Source organism: Tamandua tetradactyla, chromosome 24, assembly GCF_023851605.1.
Source record: "Tamandua tetradactyla isolate mTamTet1 chromosome 24, mTamTet1.pri, whole genome shotgun sequence".
Classification (NCBI taxonomy): domain Eukaryota; kingdom Metazoa; phylum Chordata; class Mammalia; order Pilosa; family Myrmecophagidae; genus Tamandua; species Tamandua tetradactyla.
Window position 1 is genome coordinate 8,802,540 of NC_135350.1, and position 21,731 is coordinate 8,824,270.

The 21,731-nt window shown below is 35.8% G+C and overlaps 1 protein-coding gene across 25 annotated transcripts in view; it reads right to left on the minus strand.

Annotated features, from left to right (window-relative positions):
- Positions 1-21,731, minus strand: part of ANK2 (ankyrin 2) — a 767,321-nt gene that overhangs the window by 29,440 nt on the left and 716,150 nt on the right. For 20 of the 25 annotated variants that reach the window (XM_077142481.1, XM_077142485.1, XM_077142483.1 and 17 more), the window contains 10 exons: positions 16,750-16,974; positions 14,006-14,160; positions 11,557-11,768; positions 11,037-11,241; positions 8,828-8,924; positions 6,614-6,842; positions 5,732-5,857; positions 4,423-4,545; positions 2,512-2,544; positions 992-1,013 (listed from right to left, as the gene is read on the minus strand). In XM_077142481.1, coding sequence (XP_076998596.1) covers positions 992-1,013; positions 2,512-2,544; positions 4,423-4,545; positions 5,732-5,857; positions 6,614-6,842; positions 8,828-8,924; positions 11,037-11,241; positions 11,557-11,768; positions 14,006-14,160; positions 16,750-16,974 — 1,427 coding nt within the window. Of the gene's footprint in view, positions 1-991; positions 1,014-2,511; positions 2,545-4,422; positions 4,546-5,731; positions 5,858-6,613; positions 6,843-8,827; positions 8,925-11,036; positions 11,242-11,556; positions 11,769-14,005; positions 14,161-15,131; positions 15,231-16,749; positions 16,975-21,731 lie in introns of all 25 variants that reach the window. The other 5 variants (XM_077142487.1, XM_077142486.1, XM_077142495.1 and 2 more) reach the window with 2 other exon arrangements.

The following is a 21,731-nucleotide window of genomic DNA, read 5'->3' on the forward strand; positions in this document are numbered from 1 at the left end:
TTAAAATAAACCCCAGCTCAAATATATTGTGTGGGGTTAGTTGACCATAGTAAATATTACTCTAAGTTTTCTCCTTCTTCCGTGATAAGACAGTGAACTAACATAAATCTTAAAATGGAAAAACATTAAAAATTAGAATTTTTTTCCTAAAGCATTTTAGACATAAAAGCAAGATACGTAAAATTCAATTTGAGTCTCCAAACAAGATGCCAGAGAATCAGTGGAAACTAGGCCAATGAACTAAAATATTAATGGAATATTAAAATCTGAAATGAGTTCAAAGATTGTTCTCTTAAAAGCTGTAAAACTCAGTTCTCTCTGTACCAGCCTGCACTTGGGGTTTGCACTATCATCTGAAACTAGCCCTATAATAGCACACTGTTGTGATTAGTCATTTCTTTGAGGGGACTTTCATTTTGTGCATTCTCGACTCCTGATTTATCTTAGCAAAGGCCGTTAGACCTCAGTCGTAGGGAAGTCAGTTACACGTCACCACAGTAAGAGGTGCAAGGGAGGGACAGCTGGGGGATTAGTTTCTGCTGAGGACTATTAGACAGTATCACTTTTGCAGGTTTGCCCTACATAAACAATGCACTCTACGTAGTTCAGTGTTTTAGGTAAAAAGTGATACTGTCACGTTAGTGCTTAAATAAAATGAGATGACAACGTTATGCCAACAAATGGACAAAAACGGTAGGGTGGGTTTTTAAACAAGCAGTACAGCAATAGCAGGGTTAACAGGGATGTCAAAAGAAAGTGAATGCTTAGATGAATAATCATTGCATTTTATTGCTAATTAGCTCACAAATAGATATATTTGCAATTTAACTGGCCAAGCTGCTTTTATAAGCATCTATTAATGATTAATGAAGATAATATAAAAACATAATTATTATAGTTGTTAGTTACAGCAACTAGGTTGCATCTTAATTCATGCTTCTGTTTAATATAGCCAGCTTTCAAACAAACTCAATTTTGTTTAAAATCTTACTTTTTTCTGATGTCATATCGATCTGAAAAAAAAAGAACATACATAAATTGAAATGGTTACAGATACCACCTTGTCTCAGAGCCCCTGATGTGCACACTAAGTTCCTCTTCAAAATTATACACATGGAGGTGATACCATGAGCTAGGGAAAGGTCAGAATAATTTGCTCCAGTTCTTCTGGAGAGCCTTCTTCATTTTTATCCTAACTTTGAAAAAAATCACAATTCTAGTCATTCTAGGTGGCAAGTCCTTTCTAGCATGTTATTCCTGGGAAGATGAACCAGGGCATGTTTGAGGTTAGAAATGCATTTATTAGGGAAAAGGTCAGAAAACTAGTGAACGAGGTATTAAGCATATTGTCAACTGAGAAAAACAAGGGGTGGGACAATGAGCAGGTCAGGTTGACCCATTCTACAGATGCAGCTTCATTATCAGTAATGAGCCAGCATTCCAAATCTTGAAAACAACATGAACTGGATTTATTGCCCAGAATAGTTCTGAAAATATTCCATAGAAAAAGCATACATCCAATGGAAAAAATTCATTTGTGAACAAAGTTGGTCTCATAATTTTATTGCTCTTTCCAGGAGAGCTTTTGTGATAGTGTTAGCAAATACAGAAAGGAAAATGAATACTTGAGGCAAACAAGAGTGACTGTATACGAGAGATAGAAGGACTTCATTTTTGTCATAAGTTTACTGTGTATATGGCCCTACAGCAGGAAAATGGGTATATTATCACCCTCTCATCCTGCATCATTGCCAAGATATCAGGAAAAAGTGAATTCGTAGGGATTTTCTGAACTCATAATGCCTTCATTTTAAATATGAGTGGTGGGTACAAGCACATCTATTTTTCTTTATTTTTTTTGCATTGCAATAAATCAAAATAACATTTTTAAAAGATATATAGATATATTTTAAAACAAATGATAATTACATTTGTCTATTTTAGAAATAGAGACTGATATATCAGTAGATAAGCATTTCTATTCATCTCTATTATAATATTTAGGTGGTTCCAGACCTTTTCAATACATAAGTTAATCTGAGAAAATTCTAGAAGCCAAGAATACACAAACGCACATTTCATTAAACATCATAGCAATGATGCAATTATATAATACAGCCTCTGGAAAACTCCACTGTGGCTTGTGAGGAAATGCGAGTTAAAAAGGCAAACGATGCCTTAGTACTATTAAAAAAATAATTTTGACCACCAGATGCCCCAGAACAAACTTTGAGAATCACTAAGAGAATGGTTTGCCCTTCAGTTGTTGGTAGAGAAATAAACGTCATCACATAGAGGCAAGCGCAACAATTTACAGGGAAACTTTACTATTCTCTGAGGACATGCCACTAGATGAGGAAACAGAGGCTCAGAGATACTAAGTAAAATTTTGACCCTTTAATCACTAAAAACAACTAAATTAGGACATCTAAGACTACAGGTTAATCCTACATTTTAATTAGTGGTTATAGCAAAAACAGCCATTAACAAATAACACTGACATAAAATTACCTCTTCCTCCTGTTCTTGATCTGACTCTGATTCCTGGCCGCCCAAGGTGCCATGCAAGATGGGGAAAAGAGAGCAGGAATAGTAGAGAGTATTTAGAAGAAAAGGAGCAATATCCTACCCACAAACGTCAATAAACAAACATATAATCAGTGGAGTCTTATTTTTTTTCTTACTACTAACAGGTTACAGAAGAGAGGAAGGAAAAATAAAGTGGATTGATTTAAATGCAACAGTCTGTAGATTTAAGAGACAAAGAATCAAGATTATAAATACACTAATTTCAGTTGCAAGGTCACCAGCTGAAAGTCTGACATTTAATGGATGCTATGGCATATATGCCAAAGAAGTGGTTTAATGATACTCCACTCATTAGAGATATTGATTGAAAACGTTAAAGCTACAAATAAGCATTTGGTAAAAACAGTTTCAATGTACAAGCAATGGTTCTAAATTCAAAAATATATCTGAAATGTAAAATGTTTGACATTTTTCCTTTTTTGTTTGACTTACTAAATGGAAAACTGTCCTGGACCACCAAGGCATTAATAACTGTACCTAACATTTGCTTGACAGTAATAATATGTAATAACACACTAAATGCTTTATTTTCTAGCTCATTGAAAGCTCACTGAGATCAGAGACGAATCTCGTTCCTCTCTGTATATCACCCAGGTGCCTAGCCCACAGCAGGATGCCTGTTCCGTTTTTGTTTCTGAATTCTGCCTCTGGCAAGTCACTTGTACAAACCCCACAGTACGTTCTGCGCCATCGGAGCACAGTTAAATCTTGCTCAGTTGAGCTGATACACCCATTGTTGTATTCGAGCTCTTTATATGCATAATTTTTTATTTCATTTTCATCATATGACAAGAATTTACTATGGTAGTCATGTTAACTGATGTCCTCTATGTGGCTGGGCTCTGTTAGAATAATACACAATTTGAAAACTGTGGAGGAGAAAAAGGAATGTTCTCCTCCATAGGACAAAAAAAACATTCTTTTTTTGTGTGGAATCAAGATTTAGGATTTTTTAAATATCCTACTTCCCTGCTAGTTCTTATCTACCACCACTCATCCCTCCCCCTGCCTTCAGTGCACACACACATGACAAATTTCCATGAGGCAAACTGTTTCTCTGTTATCGGTCATTCTATTAAAAAGGGTTATTTGTAAAATAATAATAATAATAAAGCTATCAACAACATTTATTTCATTCAGTTTTCTTTGATTTGATCCTTGTAATCAAAGAATTCTGTAATGGGAAGAGGTTTGGACAGAAATTGATAGCTGTAAGTTAACTCTGGGTCAGGATTCAAAACACTTTGCTTTTTCAACAATATTTGAAATCTACTCCTTGTACCTTGGGGGTGTTTTATATATTCGTCCTGTTAAGATCAATGAAAATTAACTTGATACTCCTAAAATATTATAGGTTATTAGGATGAATGGTAATTATTTAGGCAAAATGATCAAATATTAGGAGGATTCTCAGAATGTAATAATATATAATCCACCTCTGACTTGGTAGTAAGCAAGAGCTAATGGATTCACAATATTTTGGTTGGGCCAAATGCACTAATATGGTTGCAGAAAGGCACACAAAAACAATGACAAAGAGAAAGCCAATTTCCTCATTTAAAAAAATTATTCCTGAAGGAAAACTTTTTTCCTAAATTTCCCTCCTCTGTATCTAGTATGTATTTATAGAAATTTTTCCTTCAAAGTTCACTTAATGCAAGTAAAGATGGACGCTACTTTATCCTTACTTACATGGCAAATCATATATATATAATAGAGAAGAAAATGAACATTTTATGTGGTAGCATTCACTGTTTTCACTTTATTTTAAAGAAACTCAAGTAACTCAATTTCTCTATTGCCTGAATTTTAGTACGGCAGATTTTACAATACCTTTGTATAAATTGGCAGGGTGATGTTTAAGTTGCAAATAGCTTGATGCACTAGGCCTCTTGTGGATTTTGGCTCTTTCATAAATGATAGTCGTCCGCAAGGTTCCTGAGTTGTATCACGCACCTTGAACAAGAAAGACATACGTGCTTCATTCAAATTTGACATACACTATTTATTTTAGTTAGGTGATCTCAAAATAGTGAGGGGAAAATAAAATTACAGATTCATAAGCAATCCTTTTTTTCCTTTTCCTCATCCAATCTAGAATAACCTTTGCACATCAACAATACCAAATAGTAGCTTAATTATACAGCTGTCTGTGCTAAATGGATTCATTTCTCCTCAGCAGCTTATAGTGTGACTTGTAAGAACCAATCACTAATTAGGCAAAAGAGCTGAACTCAGTAGAGATCTTGGGAAAACATAACAAAAAAGGTTTGCATATGTTTTGAAAAATCATAAGTGGTTAAAATAATAAAAGAAGCCATTGTTGATGAACAGTTTGGAAAATAATAGTTTGAAGTACTATTAGCAAAATCGTGTTGGCCAGCAGCCTCTTCTGGGTGAGGAATAAGAGTTAGGACCTCTATTTAGTGAAATACATTATAACAGGAAAGAAAATGAGAGGCTGGAAAAAACACAGAAGAACAGAACTATAATTCCTCCTTTTTATTTCAAGAACCTCACATTCATAAATTTCTGCTTATTTTCAGTAATAGAATTTAGACTCAAATGTGTGTGAATCACTGCCAACCCCCTAAGTTGAATTAAAGTAAGCAGAGACAACAAAGTTAAGGTGCATTCAAGTGTCATCCATCGTTGACTGAATTTACAAAAGTATATCAAGTCTATTGCTTTATCGGAGATAACTTCTTATAGGCGCAAATGAGATTCTATGTGTTTTCGACAAATTTTATTACAGAAATTTATCCCTTAGAAGTCATGTGATCTTCACACTTATAAAACTCACATATAGTTTTGAAATTTAAGCAAAAACATTTAAAAGTAATGGTAAATAAAAAAATACACTGCCCCTCAAATTTGGAAAAGAGTGGTCAGTGTTTGCAGCTAATGAATTTGTTATTATTTGCTGTCCTCCCAGCCTTAAACATAGTCTATAATTAAAAACCAAGATCGATTTTGAACTTTAAAAACAAAATGGTTGATTTTGCAGGGCTATATACTTTTTACAGATTTATTTCTTAATTAATTTATGGAAATACTGAGAAGCAAATTTTCTCTCCAATAGGAGAATCAAATACTTACTTGATCTTTAATAAAATGCATACAAAATCCCAGTATACTTTACCTTGACAAAGAGAGGAAGTCTGTTTTCTTTGAAGGCAAAAAAACTGAATATATGATGCTGGCCACTCTTTGTTAATGGCACCAGGTTGCCAAAACAATCAACGTAGATGGGTTTTCCTTCTAATACCTGGGTGAAATCAGAGAAAAATAGCACGGAATTTAATAGCTGCAATCATAACTTGCTAGTTACATAAATAAGAAATAGTGATATCATTGGCACTTTAAAATTCTTGAAATATACCTACAATCATCTTAAATTGTTAACTACCCTTCTGTTGTATGTATGGCAAAGCATTTATGAGCACTCCCTCTAGTAACGGGAATCTTCAAGTGCATGGCGGCATTTGATATTCTCAATCTAACACTGTTAGCATTTTGGATATTATCTCATAAAACACATATATATTTAAATCCCCAAATCTGAATTTCTCAGCAGGTCACTTGACATTATGATGAGTCAGAATACTAGACTTCAATAGTCAAGGGTCTACTCTGAGGGAAAATTCTGAAAAAAGACAACATAATGTAGAAAAGCCCTGGATACTATACATTTAAGGGAAGGATATATTCCCCAGGCTGTTTTTTTTTTTTTATATATATATAACTTTCAAAAAAGTATAACAACAAGGAAATCTGAATAAAACTCAAACTGCTATAGCCACTTATCAATATCATACTTTGTCCTAGAATACTCTTTAAAGGAATTCTTCTATCTCTTCGCACACACTGAGACCCTCCCTGTAGGACAGTCCAAACTGTGAATTTTGGAGGTTGACTTTCTAACAGATCAAGACGTGAATTGGTCTTTTTTTATGGCTTTTAAAAATTAAGTTCTATTTTTTAATATAATCTGTTAATAAAGTTTTCTTTTAAAATACAGTACCTCCACATCTCTGCTTCTGGCCACCTCAGCAAAGTTTTCTTGTTGTTCAAGGGTCTTATCCACTTTATCATCAGTCATGCAGAAACATCTCAACCTGGCTTCAATGGGGTCATGTGATTTGGCAAACACTACAAATTTGGCCATATAAGGTACACAGATAATCTCTCTATACACTTGTGATGCAAAGGTAACTGATTCTTGGATCTGTCGACAATCTATCAACCAGAATCTGTAAAACGAAATAAAAGTCAATTGTCTTAAGTTTAATAGTTTCATTAATATTTAAAAAATCAGTTCCCTCACTATAATCGAAGCAGGCATTAAATCCTTCTTGAAAAAAGAAGGAAGGGAAAGTGGGAGGAATGAGAGAAAGTAGAAGGAAAGGGAAGGAAAAATAGGGAAGAGTATAGGCAGGACGTTAGAAGGGAAGAGAGAAGGGAGTGAGACAGAGAGCAAGACTTATCAGGTCTTTTAGCTCAACTATTACAGATTATATTTATAGTTTTCTTCCTTGAAACTCTTCTGTGAGTATGCAAACTTCTGAAATATATATGTATCTTTGGGTTTTAGAGTCCTTTCGTGGTGTAAGCCCATTATTGCACACTACGGCAATATGATAAATTTCTATTTCCTTTGTTTTCCCCTTCTTATTCTTCATTTCTTTCCCTGAAACTCTTTTCAGCACAATCTACCCAGCTTTTCCTCCTCTCACCATTCTTTTCCAAGGAACTTTCTGGTCAACAAGGTCAGATCAACCCAATCGTTAAAAAAAATTCTACTTCTGCTCCAGAGCTTATAAGAATTGCTAAATATAATTCGCAGAAGAAATTATTGGCTCTATGACTAATGAATTACTTCTAGCCTCAACTAAGTCTGTGACATAGCTTGGGAACTGTAACTTTGATATCAGTTTACTCAGTACAGCCACAAGTAAAATTGCTACAGCTTTAGGACTCCTCAGGCTTCTACCCTCACCTCAGGCTCTAAAGAAGATAAATTCACTGAGAAACGAAGTGGAAGCCAACAGATGGAAATTTCTTCAACTTGCTACTTACACATTTCCAAAAGGTTATTCTACCTGTTCTTGCTTTTAATCTTTTTTCACCTTCGAGTTTTCTCCTTCCCTTGACTCTCTTCCTACAGTCTTTAAACATGTCCGAGATTTCCCAATCCTCTTCAAGTTCCTGATTCATCTCTTTTTTTCACTACTGAGATTCTCAGAAAAAAAGTCAACAGTCACTACTTCTAATTCTTCCTCTCGTATTTATTTCTCAATCTATTAAAGTCTGGTGCTTATCCCTTCCATTCTACTGCAGCTCCTTTCCCAGAGTTTATCAAAGACTTCCCACTTGCCAAACCAAATGGCCTCTTCTCAGTCCCCCAGTGTTGGTCCATAGGAACTTAACCCACATTCAATAACCCCAAATCTGATTTTCCTCCCAAACCTGATCCACTTTGTTTTTCTTATTAAGGTACATAGCACCATGATCCTTTCAATGGCTTAAAACTCTCAGGGTAGGAATTTAAGCTTTAACCATCCCAAATTTCAGTGTTCTCATCTGTAAAATGGATATAATCCTTCTTGCTTCATTTAAGTCACAAAGTTGCTCTAATAATCAAATTAAGTAAATGTGAAAAATCTTAGGTATCCATTAAAGACCATGCAAATGGGAACTAATATTAATAAATTAAATTAGTTCAGCTTTTTAAAGATGTGTGATATAAAAATGGGTATTATGGAAATGAGTTGGAATGCAGAAGAGACCCTGAAATCTCCATGTTATATAAAAAATTCACGGTGAATTTTGTTATCATACTGTTGGAAAAAGTAGCTCAGGCTATTTTGTTGACAGCAGGAAATTCATCATGCCTAAAACCTTTGGGAGTGGAAAAAGCAAAGGGTTGCTGCTAAAGCCAGAATCAGAATCAAAAGTCAGAGCAGACAACCATCACTCATTTTCCTTAGATTTCAATCTGACTGGTTGTAATTTGTCATTGTATCATTAGTACCACATTTGTTGGCATGGCTGGTTTAAAATATGAAGGTAAATGCAGACCATATTTAAAATCAAACCAAAAAATCCATTTTTAAAGAATGTAAGAAACAAAACAGAACTAAACAAAGTGAACAATTTTTTTCTTTTTAATTTTTGGGGGGAGGGGGAATTGGGGAGCAATATCATAGTGAGTTTTTTCTGTGTTTCATAACCATACCTGGCAGATACATTGGTTGTAAAGGAAACACATTCATTGACAAATGTTAATGGCGTAGTTCCTGTAATATCTTCCCACTGAGCAGGGGTAGTTCCACCTGAAATAATATGATTGTTGAAAAAATTAGGCAAAACTCCAGAATCTGGATTGCAATATAAGATCTTTTTTGGTGTTATTGTATTCACCAGCATTATCCCCACCCATGACTCAAAATGACACACTGAAAACAAAATGACCAAAAATTACATGATAAAAATGACACATTGAAAACAAACAGCAGACACCTCCTCTGAAGGCACTGCATCTAAGGGAGGTTATTTAAATAACTCCTTCAAATTACTAGGCATTTCTATTCCCTGCTTGACATTCTGGAGCTTTTATTATAATTGCTGGACTCTAAAGATAATTTTAAATTGTATACAGTTGATCATTTTAAAAGATCCTTTGAACAACCAAGTAGCAGAATACTCTGTTAACATAATGAATAATACAAATATTCTTTTGTTCCTATACTTTCTATTTTATGCAATTATTTTCATAAAATTGTATTTTCTTCTCAATTAACAATTGAAATGTGGCAAAAAAGATATTTGGAAACTATTAGGGGCTCCATAAATATCACAAGGTGAATGAATACATAAATAAATCCCAAAGGATGGCTTCTGTACAGAGAAAAATCACCAATGGGCTGATGATGACTACCTATCATTCATTTCTGCTTAGAAATGAAATTGACATAGATAAGGAAGAAAAGGGTTTTTAAGTGCTACTAGAGGAATCTATAATTGAGATGAAAAATATTCACTCTAAAATTTCTTAAAGGGAATGAGTTATGTAATAAAGGTCATGGAAACTTACTCTACCTATGCCTTTAATGTATGTATTGCTTAGCAAAGTTACATAACATAGCATAGCCAAACGCACACAAACATTTAGGTATAGTATTTTCAACAAAAGTAAAAGACAAATTTAAGAAATTTTTAAGTATCATATCAGCAGAATTCATGAGGGTAGGTATATAGATTAGATGGTATGTAGGCCTATAATGTATTTTCACTTGATCACCTACAAGGGAACAATGTGCCACAACATTTTTCGATCTTGCCTGGTTCACTTCTATGCCATTATATTACAGATGATTGTACACCCATGAAGCGAAAAGTCCAGAAAGGAATGCCAGGTGATAATCAGAAATAAACAAATGGGAAAGAGACCATAATTAAGCATGTGATTTCCCCCATACTCATTTCAGCCCATAGATACTAAAGTTTGTCATATTATTAAACTTATGGGATATAAAATCTCAATGGCTCTCTATCATAAATAGAGAAAAACATTCATTAATAAGAGGGGAGAATTAAAGAGAGAGGACAAAAAAACTGAGGAATATGTCTGCCAGTATGAAGGAGATAGGAAAAAACAATTCCAATGATACCAAAACAACCAGGCATAGTTATTTTTCCTATCAACAGCAGTATGACTATTTAATGAGTGCCAGAAACATATAGTTATCACTAAATAGGGCAATTATTAATCAAATTAGGTAGCCCTAAAACAGTTCAAGGTTATTTGTATGTATTTTCTACCTACCACCATTTGTGCTGATATTGTTGAGCAGAGACAATCAATATTCTAAGAATGTCTTCCTAAAGTTTGGTAGTTGCCTGGAAGCTACTATAACCACTAGTTGAATCTAGTGGTTATAGTAGCCACTATAAAATAAAGATGACAGATCTTTATTTTGATTTCCCAAAGTCAGTTCAAAAGATCAATGATAAAAACAGCCAAGTACTACCCAGAAATGTTTGGTTTGAACGGGGATAGATATCACTATTCAAGATCATTTGTTTTAAATTTTTTTCTCACATAGATAGGCAGTTTTTGAGGGCTTGAAGCCTAGGCGTTGGAGATACCTGGGCTTGGGTTTGAATTTCAACTCTATTACATTGATATGGTATAACCTTGGGCCAGTTATAAAACTTCTCTCAACCTTGATTTCTCTATCCTAAAAAGGGCTTAAAGTTTCCTCACTGAGTTATTGAGAAGATTAATACTATGAAGAACTTTGACGTTCCTAATTAATAAGAATGCTCTTCCTGAATTATGCATACAGCTCTGCAGGCATCCTCTGATGACTGTTAACTTAATATTTGCAATTCTTTAAGTTTTTCTTTGAGAACTTTTACTAATGCACTCATACGTGACTCGCCTGTTATGCTGCACAACAGCCTTAAGGTTGGCGCATCACCCCCGAAACCATTCAACATGGCGTCACTTGAAGCTTTAGGAACAGGAAGGGTCATGGTAATTGGCTTGTGGAATTTTCTTCTTCTAGGTTCCAAAGTGACTATAGGGCTGAAGGTAGCTTTGTTGCCTAGGATCTTCCTCACCAGTTCAGTGTGCATAGGCTGAGCCTTTCCAAAGAAAAAAAAGACAAATATTAAAGTAAAAAATATATATCATTATGTGTCATGCCAAATCTCTTGCCCAAAATATTTCTTCCAGTCTCACAGAGCTATTTGTTGAATTTCAAAAATGGCAGTCATCAATCAGCGCTATTACCAACCACTCATATGAAACTTGCAAGAAGTCGGATCTCTGATGGCAGCTTCTGCCATCACCAAGGAAATTGGATCCCTCACCTATTTATTTTCCATCTGAAAAGCTGACTTTTCTAATCACGCGAATGAAATCCATGTTGGGATGGTTGGCGTGCAGCACTGGCGTACCTGTAAGCCTACGCGGATCCGCTTGGTCAGCGCCCCCTCTGGGAAGACAGCCTGCACCTGGGGCACGATTGTGCTGCTCAGGACGCCTCCCTCTGGGCCGATCAGGTTGCTGTCCTGTTTGATGCGGGACACCACTGCAAAGTACTGCGGGAAGTCACGAGTGATGATGCGGCAGATGCGTTTCTTTTCCAGATCTTCCGGGCTATCCAGCACTGAGACAAGAAAAGACTCATCTTCATACAGCAAGGATTCCATTCTGAAAGCATTCTAGCAGACTTATTGGCATAGTTAATAGTGAAAATGTGACAGCATATTCTTTTTTTTTCTGTAACAATAGGAACATTTAAAAAGCAAAGCTATCCTAACCCCAGCACCCTCTTTTCTCTCCCCCCACCCAGACTGCAATCTTTCACTACCTGTCAGCATTTAGCTTGCACTTTTTCTTTCTTAGTGAAAACTAGGACTTTCTAGGGCACTGTGAAGAAAAAGGATCTAGTTTCAGTTGCAGTATTGCAGGGATGTCTTTGTAAAGGAGATTTAAGGGCAAACTTGGAACGCAAATCAAACTGCTCTCTTCTTGGTCATGCAATGAATGGAAAGTTGTATATGACTCCTTTTCTTCATAAAGTTCAAAGATAGCTCAAAGGCCAGTTATTATGGTTTTAAGAAATAATACAATCCTTTTGGTTCTCAGGAAAATAGTGTGGGAGTAAATCTGTCTTGGAAGGATAAAGTTTGTGTTTGCTCCAGGGAGATGGTTGTCTGAGACTGTGGATATATAAAAAGATCAGTGATTATGAATTCCAGGTTTCAGCATATCCCTGAAATCATTCATTTACCAAACCTGTCATCTAATATCAGGAGGATGGGATCATAGGTTCTTTATAAATTGCAAATAAAGATATGTAGGGCAATATTAAAAATTAGACTGGTTTAAAATGTAGGGAATTTGAACCAAGTGGGGTGCTCAATTTCAAAGGATTATGGAAAGTTGTTCCTTTTTAGAACTCATTTACAATTCATTATAAAGGCAGAACAGCTACTATCTTCCTTGACTGCTGCGCTTAACTAGACAGCAGAAGCCAGAAGGACCAGGCTCTTATCATTTTATTACCTATTGTTAACTGGCAAATAATAGCATATATGGAAATTTGATTCTTTTCCAGTGAACTCTTTCCATATGTATAAGGAAAAGAATGGTTCCCCATCCAAGGATAAGATGCCAACATCCGTGGCTATGTCAATGACAGATAAACATTTCACAGGAAAATATCTTAAACCTAAATGCAGGCAAAAAAAATAAAAAAGGTTCTGAGAAGCAGAAGCAATTAAATATTGCATGGAGAAAACTTTATCAGTAAGAATAATGGTCGTTTTAACTTGCTTGGGAGATACTGACCTACATATCCAGAGGTCAACCCTTGGGTAAACTAAGTTTGGCCTCGGTTCTTATGCTTGGCAGGATACAGAAAGACCTATTACAGAAGCTGTTGTTAGGATGCCTTTTACTTGTGTATTAGCCACATCCGAATAACAATCAGTGGGAGGAGTCCTGGAAGACTGAAAAACAGCTATCCTTGCCCGTGAGTACCCAGCAGCTCTGTATGAAATCTGGTGTGCTCTTGGCAAATAGGCACAGATTTGCCTTATTTCTGTGGCTACTTAATAACTGAAGCACGGCTCCTGGTATTAGGACAGGGAACTTTCCTCTGGGCAACTTATGGAGACCTGACAATGAGGTGCTTCTCTGTAGTCAGTTCAGAAATTTCAACCTATAATGTGGCTTAAAGGCCCAAGCTAGGGTTGAGGTATACAGGGAGATCAGAGTGCTAGTGGGAAACTGAGTCCCTCAACCATATACATGTATGCGTGTTTGTGAAGTTCAACCCTGGCCAGCTTCTACAAATAGAAATTTGAGTGAACTTAATTTTTCTATATCCTTTAATAATAGAAATTCAAGAAGAAATTTTATTATCCCTTAATGTACCAGTTACGGGTAATGGGTAAATATTCTAATAGAAAAGTTTAGGACTCCACATCCATGTCTTAAATAGCTAAGTTTTCAAGTTAGGCAGTTTAAATAAATCGTGGATCATTATCCAGTATCAGTTCATTTTACTATGGAACAACCATATTTATTCTTAGCATTTCAGGTTGAAAAAATGTACACTAAAATTGGAGATATGCTGTAACTTCTCATTAAAATGAGATTTTCATTATCTTAAAGGGTTTTATTTTCTTGGATGTAACAGAAGACTAGGCGAATGCATTGTGCATTCCAACTCATCCCTATCAGAACAGAACAAAATATTTGCTGTGGTAAAAGAACACAAGGGATGCACATGCACCCCCCCCCCCCGCCAATATTTAAGTCAAAGAAAAAAACACCATCAAAATAATTTTTGCGTTTCCATTTTAGAGTTCTTTGAAACCCTTCATTTTAAAGTACCTTCATCCATGCCATTAAGGATTTCATTTAATTCATCTTCGGTGTACTCGCAGTAATGCTCTTTCCAGCTGTCTCCATTCTCGCTGCGCAGGACCACCAGTTCCCTCTCCTTTCCTCGAAGAGCCGCAAAATGAGGGATCTCCACAATCACAGGCCTAACACAGCAATGCAGAATCTTTAGTGTGGACAGGAGCAAACCAAGAGCGAGTCAAGCACCTTAACTCTGTCTGTTGCAAAGTGACCTGGAATTCTATGCTTCTGGGGACAGGGGCTTAGTGGGCTGCCCTCTGGGGCCCATTAGCTAGCAGACGGTCTCACAGCAGCACTCCACCTCAGGGCCCCCACTCCTTAGGTCATGCTGCTGCCTTAAGCCAGACGATGTTTCCCTGTGAGTGCATGTGGCATTCTGGAACTTCTCCTTTGATAAATGTAAGTATAACACATTTAACCAAAAGAAATGTACATGCATCTCTACGATGTAAGCCAATCTTCTAAAACATTATCTACAAGGTACAAAATGACAAAATGGCTTAAGAGGGAAAATGTTGAATAATTTGATGCATCGTAAATGACAAGATCCCGAAAAAGTTAACTACTGTGGACTAAAGAGTCATGCACTCATGGTTTTTGCTTATATGTTTTTCATTCAAGGAAGCAATAGGCATGTGTACACAGTGTGGCCCTAATTATCACCTTGAATGACAGCCCAATTGCGTGCAATGCCTATTATATTCAGGATCCAGCACATGCACTGTCCTATTTTTTTAGTTTGCATTCACCCTACAAATTTATAGAGGCTTTCGATGTTTGAGTCCAGGTTGCTTTGATACAGACTCCAAATTCATCATAACAACATCATAACTAGCACATAGTACAACTAGGCAGATCTCATGCTTAAACGAAAATGAAGGTCACAGCACTTTAAGGGAAAAGATATAAAAACATCACTCAAAAATAAAAGTCACATACCACAGGGGTCAGAAATGGTCCACTAAAGATAAGTTTTACAGAATTTAAATCATAGAGAGGGACATGTCATGGGCACAATGACAAAGAGAGAAATCATATTGCAGAAGAAGGAGAATGGGGGGCCAGCAGCCATCAATTTGTTTTAAGTCACTCCTACCCAAGGAATTTGGTTCCAGGAGGCCCCAGCTGAAGGATGCGGCTGACCAAACTTTCTCCCTCATTAAGTGGGGGAGGAGCCGTTGGCAGGTGAAGTTTACTGAGTACATCCAAAGCAGCAGTGAAAGAAAGAAGATAAGTAAGCTTCAGGTATTGTTTTCCACAGAACCCCAGTGTCACCAGCTGATCAACAAAGTGAACTTTGGTTTTACACTGCAGTTGGTTCTGCCCCCTCCATTGGTCACAAAGAGCAAGGAACGGAGACCCAGAGTGTACAATGGAGGCGCATCTGTGGAAGAATAGCACTTAGCTGTCAGATCTGTCCCTATTTCACCGCCAGGGCACTAACAAAAAAGGAAAAAAAAAATATGCTCCACAGGAAAGACAAAACTGTTGGGGAATATAATAAAAACTCTGACTCTGTAGAGAGGCCAGATGTTTTCATGGATATTCCTTGACAGATTTGAAGACGATTAAAAAGTCTAAAACCATCTGACCATCAGGGAAGGAAAAGGGCCTGATAAAGGCTATGAAAAGAATCAGTGGGGAATTACTTGAACCATCATGGTATTGTCTGATGCAACCCAGAACTTCACAGGCTCCTTCTAAAGCTCTGGCCTAACTTGGGAGGACATGGGAAGTGGCTTCTATAAATGGGAAATACAGACACGCCCCTTTCCTGGTGGGAAAATAATTTGGAGCAAGCTGTTGGTAGTTTGCTCCAAATTACAAGGCTTTAGAACTTTCTTTGAGTTCTAAAGAAAGAAATCCTCTCCCCAGTATGACATTGGCAAAGAAAAAGCATTCATGATTAATAGGCATTTCTCCCCATTTTTCAAACATCAAGACTCGTTACAACAAGACTTAAATACAATCGATTTGTTTCAAAATGTTTTGAAACTTGTACCCCTCCTCAAATTCATACTTTTGTTCGTTTTTAGCAGTCGCTATTCATTTCCTGGCACACTGAGATGCCACTCAATATAATAGCAGCCGTGCAAACAAACAGAAGAAAGAAGTGCTGATTTCTGCTCAAAATTGCTAAGAGGAGCATGGCAGAAGTCTTGATTTTACCATCTTAATGCAAACTGTTACTAAATAAACTGTCAGAGTAATTTTAAGGCTCAAGGTAGTAATTTTGATAACAGAAAAAATTACATAGACTAGATTTTTGAATATTCTATAAAAGCAACACTGGTTTCCACAGTGAACATAAGGTTCCTGTTTCATAACTACATGAGACGTTATATTTATATTTGTAGCAGCACAGTATTTTTTCTTTATGACTTAACCAATGAAGTCTCAGATGGAAAAAAAATACCTACCACCAGCTAAAACATGATTATTCACATTGGGAGTCTAACAGCTATTATCACATCTAAAGACAAATAATAATAATCAACTTGAATGTTCAACTCACTAATGCCTTAAAAGTACAGGCAGGCATGGAAGTGGCGTCAAGCACTGAGGTGCTACTTCCAATTTTCAAAAAAATTTCATAGGAGCCAATCTTCTTTCAAAACGGTTTGACGTACCTTGATTCACTCCATCCTAGTGATGTCATGTAGAGGACACAAGCTCATCCGGGACTAAGTGGGAGGCTTATCAGAAACCCTTACCCAAGGAACTGAGCACCAGAAGGTCCAACTTCAATCAGGCGACTGGCCAGGCCTTCTCCTTCCACCATTGGAGGCATTGTCGCCAATCTATGGCGTTTAACCAGCCGACAGGTGACTCGGGTTGGAGCAGTACATTTCCGAGGTGGAATAATGATGCGGAGCCCATTGTGTCTGCATCCTCGCATAGCACCCCCTCGGGCATCCACCATAAAACTAACCAGGAAACTAAAAATTAAAATAGAAAATTAGATGTGTTTCCAAATATACCAAGGGCTAGATAAGTGTTTTCAAGTGCATTTTTTCCCAAAAGATCTCCATTTAATCTCTACGTGTGGTGGGAAAGAATTTTTGTGTTGAAAAGTTATTTTACTTAACATCAATGCCTGTGTTATTGTTGGTCATTGTTTTAAGTTGTTTTAAGATTTGAATTCTTTGGTTCTGTTATGGAAGAAGAATTCTACTGATTCTTATGGACAATGGTGATATAAGATACAAACTGCAAATTTTTAAATATGCCCAACTGACAGTGAAAGTGCAATGAAATCACAGAAGGAGCAGTGGTGAGTCCCCTTTTGATAAAAATGCAAAAGCTTCTGCTTCTACATATGTATATATCATAACATCCACATATTAAATTAATATAAGGATAAGAATAGAACAGAAAAGAACAACAAAAGTGCAGTTTTTCTATGTTAATTCAAGTTAAGTCTACAAAATAACATCCTGTCCAACTCACTATAATATAATACTATGCCTCTAAAAATAGATGTTTCGCAAGCCTTCTCCCAAGATCAAATCCACGCATATGCATCCTGCTCCAACACCACCACACCACAGGATGCAGGTTTTTAACTGATTGCATCCTAAAGGAGGAGGAAAAGCAATATAATTAAATGATTTGGATAGAATCAATTTGTTTGTGGAAATGTACTTTCTCACTTTTTAAGTGGGATTCTTTCTGCCATACTCTTCAAATTCAAACAAAGATGGGGTGGACAGGAAACAAGACCATAAATCTTCTCTACTCTGCCTTTTGAAGTAAAATTCCAGGAATGATAAGCCCTGGTCTCTTGCTGATGGAGAATATCTGTGCATTGTGATTTCTCCTAAATTATAGCAAGTAAATATGGAAAATATAGCTGACAATTTAGAAATGGAAAGGCATTTCTATTACTATTGCTTTTTTTTTTTCTTCCAGGCTAATTGTTCACAAAAAAGAAAACTATAATCCAAGGTGACTCCCTTTGTTTATTTCAAAAAGGGATTGTCTCAACTTTGATGTCTCCCTTGGACTGGTCTTAACTGACTATGATCCAGTTTAGCTTGAGTCCTAGTCATTGTGTTAGGCAGAACACTCCAAGTCTCTTGGACACTGACTTGGTCAAGGAGCAAAAATTAAACTTGGCCATCTAATTGTTGTGCACACATACACACAGACACAAGCACACAATGTGAACACTCTTACACAAATGACAATATTCTTTTCCCCAATTTTTATTGCATTTGCAAGATCTTTAAAACAAAGCAGTGAAAAGAAAGTGAGACGTAGGTGTATTATGGAGCCGATAGCTTAATCATGACAGAACTATACCAGATTTACCACACCTAGATATTGCATCCATCATGACATTTACAACATGTGAAAAGTGTTTCATCAAAGTAAGTTATGGAATAGAAACACAATACGTTTGTGTTATTTTTCAGATTAAGCAAAAAAAAAACCACACACACACACACACGCACACACAAAAAAAAAACCCAGCCTCCTCTTCATAGCAGAATACAGAACTCATTCAGCATGCTATTAACCAAAACCGTGTTGCTACTAATAAAAATAGGTGTGACAAAGTCCATGTGCCCGTCTGAAGCAAACCATGCAGAATAAACCCATAAGAAGAGGCATCACACTCACAGTCCTTCCCTCGTGCAAGAGCCAGCCTAAACGTACCATTCACACTAGCCCTCTAAGTGTTTAGGATGGTGTGAAAACTGGGAATTACAACCAACAGTTCAGTCCTGAAGTATTGATGTTTTGGTCCTTAATGAAATACAATGAGAAACTGTTGCTTGCTTTTCTTAGCACCAATCCGTAAGTATAATTCCTTTAAAATTTTCATTTCCACTTGATTTTTAAAAATATACTATTACTCAAAAGAATGGAAGAGCTAGTAAAATGAATGAAACAGCTTGACAGATATCAAGGTTTTCTTTCTCACTTTATCTTTATTTGACTATGATGTCTCGGTTGATTTTTTTTGTTAAAAATAGAAAAAATCTACTTAAATTCCAACCAATGCTGCTTGCAAACTCACTGCAATATGACTAAGATAAATACTTTCTCCAATTTTTCATCTTTTGATTACTATCTCCAATGTTGGACAGAACAGGAGCTCATCAATTTGTAAGGGATATTGTAATATTTCTGCTTGATCTTATTAATCCTCAATATTATTTATACTTTTTGGATGTATTTAAAGCCTTTCCACACTCATGTTATGTGCTATTACTTGCCACTAATTTATCCCGTGGATGGCTTATGGTCTATATAATATCAAATCTCCATCTAGATGAAAACATGTAGAGTATCTTCTAGTTTAGCATTCTCTAAAGAGTGAATCGAAGGCACTACATTCTTGGTTGTAACGGTTTTTAATCAACCATATATTTGATTACTTTCTATGATTTTGTGTCACAGACTATTTCTTTCCAAACGTTCATTTTGTTCTCACTTGCTCCATTATTTCAATTTCCATGCTTTTTTTTTTTTCTTTTATGTACTATTAAATGCTAGGTGCTCTGCTAAGAACTGAGGTTACAAAAGTAAAAACATAGTTGCTGCTGTCAAGAAGCTCATCGACTAATTCCCAGATGTCATATGATGGTTTCTTTATTGCTTGGAATCACTTAACTTCCTGGTTAATGAGAAATGAATTACAACCACCTTAAGATGCCATTTAAGGCCAATAAACGGCAATGGCCATGTTCTCCATATTTCTTTCCCTGTCACCCATTGCCTAGCACATTGTGGAGCATATCGTAGGTATATGTTGAACAAATGAATGAATGGAAGAGTGAATAGGTCAACTTGTGAAAAGGTGCATATATTCATGTCTAACAAAGAAATAGGAGGTAATTTAATTCTTTTATCTCTGGATAACCAGTTCAGTCAGAACCCATTCAAATCTCTAAACTCATAAAATAGCAAAGCACTTGGGAAGGACTACCTAATTAATATTAAATATTATCCATAGGCCTATTCCTGTTCCAAAATGAGAGAGACCCAGGTATATTTATATCCCTGGATAGAAGATTAGTAGAAAATGAGAATGAGAAAAATCAAGAGTTTGAATCTAATAAAACAATTTTATTAGGAGTGAAAATTAAAGAAGAAAGACCAAAGAAGAGAAAACAAAAATAAAAATATTTTAAGACTAAAATTGTAAGTAAATACATTTAGTTAAAAGTGTTCCTGTGACCCTAGAGACCTGGAGAATAATGCTTATGTACTACACTAAAATTCAAGGCAAACTAGAAAATTAAGGCTCCAGTACGCATAATTCAGAGAAAATGAAAATTATATTTCTGAACAAAATAAATCTTTGTACTCCTCTCAAGCAACTAAAGTAAATGGCACAGACTATCAAAAATGACAAGTGCTGGTGAGAGAATTTTCTTCAGAAAGTGTGTGTTAATTACTCCAAATTATTGAAAGAGACAATGCAGTTGGGAAAAATGTCATCTTACCTAGCAAGGTTATGCTTACAACCTCAAAACACAAACAGAGGCAAGAAACAGAAAGAAAGAAAAGAAGTTGGGGTGGGTAGAGAAAAAGACAGAGAGAGAGACTGAGGGGAGGGCAAAGGAAAGAAGGAGGTAAAACAAAAAGACATTGAGAAAGAAAAAGAAAAGTAGGAAGACATGAAAGAGTTAAACATTAATAGTCAAAATGAATAAAACATATTTATAAATCTTGTAACAACATTATCTAAACAAATTAAACTCAAATAATGTAATTACAGAATAGAGTAATTAAAAAGTCAGATTTAAAGAACTGCATACTACAAGAAGTCTTTTCATAAAATAAAAGGGAATAAGAAAAAATTACTCAAGTTCATATTTGGGTGCTAATGAAAAGTCTATTAGGTAAAAGGAGACATGCTAATCAGTTAATTCCAGCAGCTCATAATGTAAAATTGAGTATGCATTTGTGTTTTTTCATTAAAAATCTCAGAATACCAAAAATTACCACTAAGTCTAGATAATAGAAATTAGTGGATAGTTACAAAGATTTTCAAAAAGCAAGGAACAAATTAGAAGAAATCATCTGCCCTTATGTACCATAGGAATAAGTGAAAGGTTTGAAGATGTGAGTTATTAGATGAAAAAAATGTATCTAGTATGATATAGCTCCTTGAATAAAAATAAATTTTTCATGTTGTCAGAAGATTAAAAATAAGACGGAGCTTGACAGATATCAAGGCAATATAATGCCTGTAATCATTTAGTGATGAAAAGAACTAAAGTCAAAAGATGTAACTAAGTATGTACAGAGGTGATGGTATATGGATTGCAATTCAGTTTTGCCATTTGTGAGCTTTGCGGCTAGCCCTGCCTAGGATAATCATATCACCACTTACGATGATAGGAAAATTAAGTAATGTGTAGATACATCACAGAGTACTCGATAAATGTTTGTCCCCATCATTTTCTTTCCCCTACATTCACATGATTTCATATATTCTGAATGGTTTACAAAATTAGAGCACAGCACAATATGCTGCACCACATTAAAAAAAAAATGGAGACACTAACATTCATCGAGCACCTACTATGATCAGGAACTGTCCTAAGCAATTTCATAGAATTAGAGAGTTTTTATCAGTTTGTGAAATCGTCTATTGAAATCAGATATAAAAATAAAACCAAGAGCAATGTGACAAGCACTAAGCTCTTTCTTAGGTCTAGATCTATCTCTGTCTTGA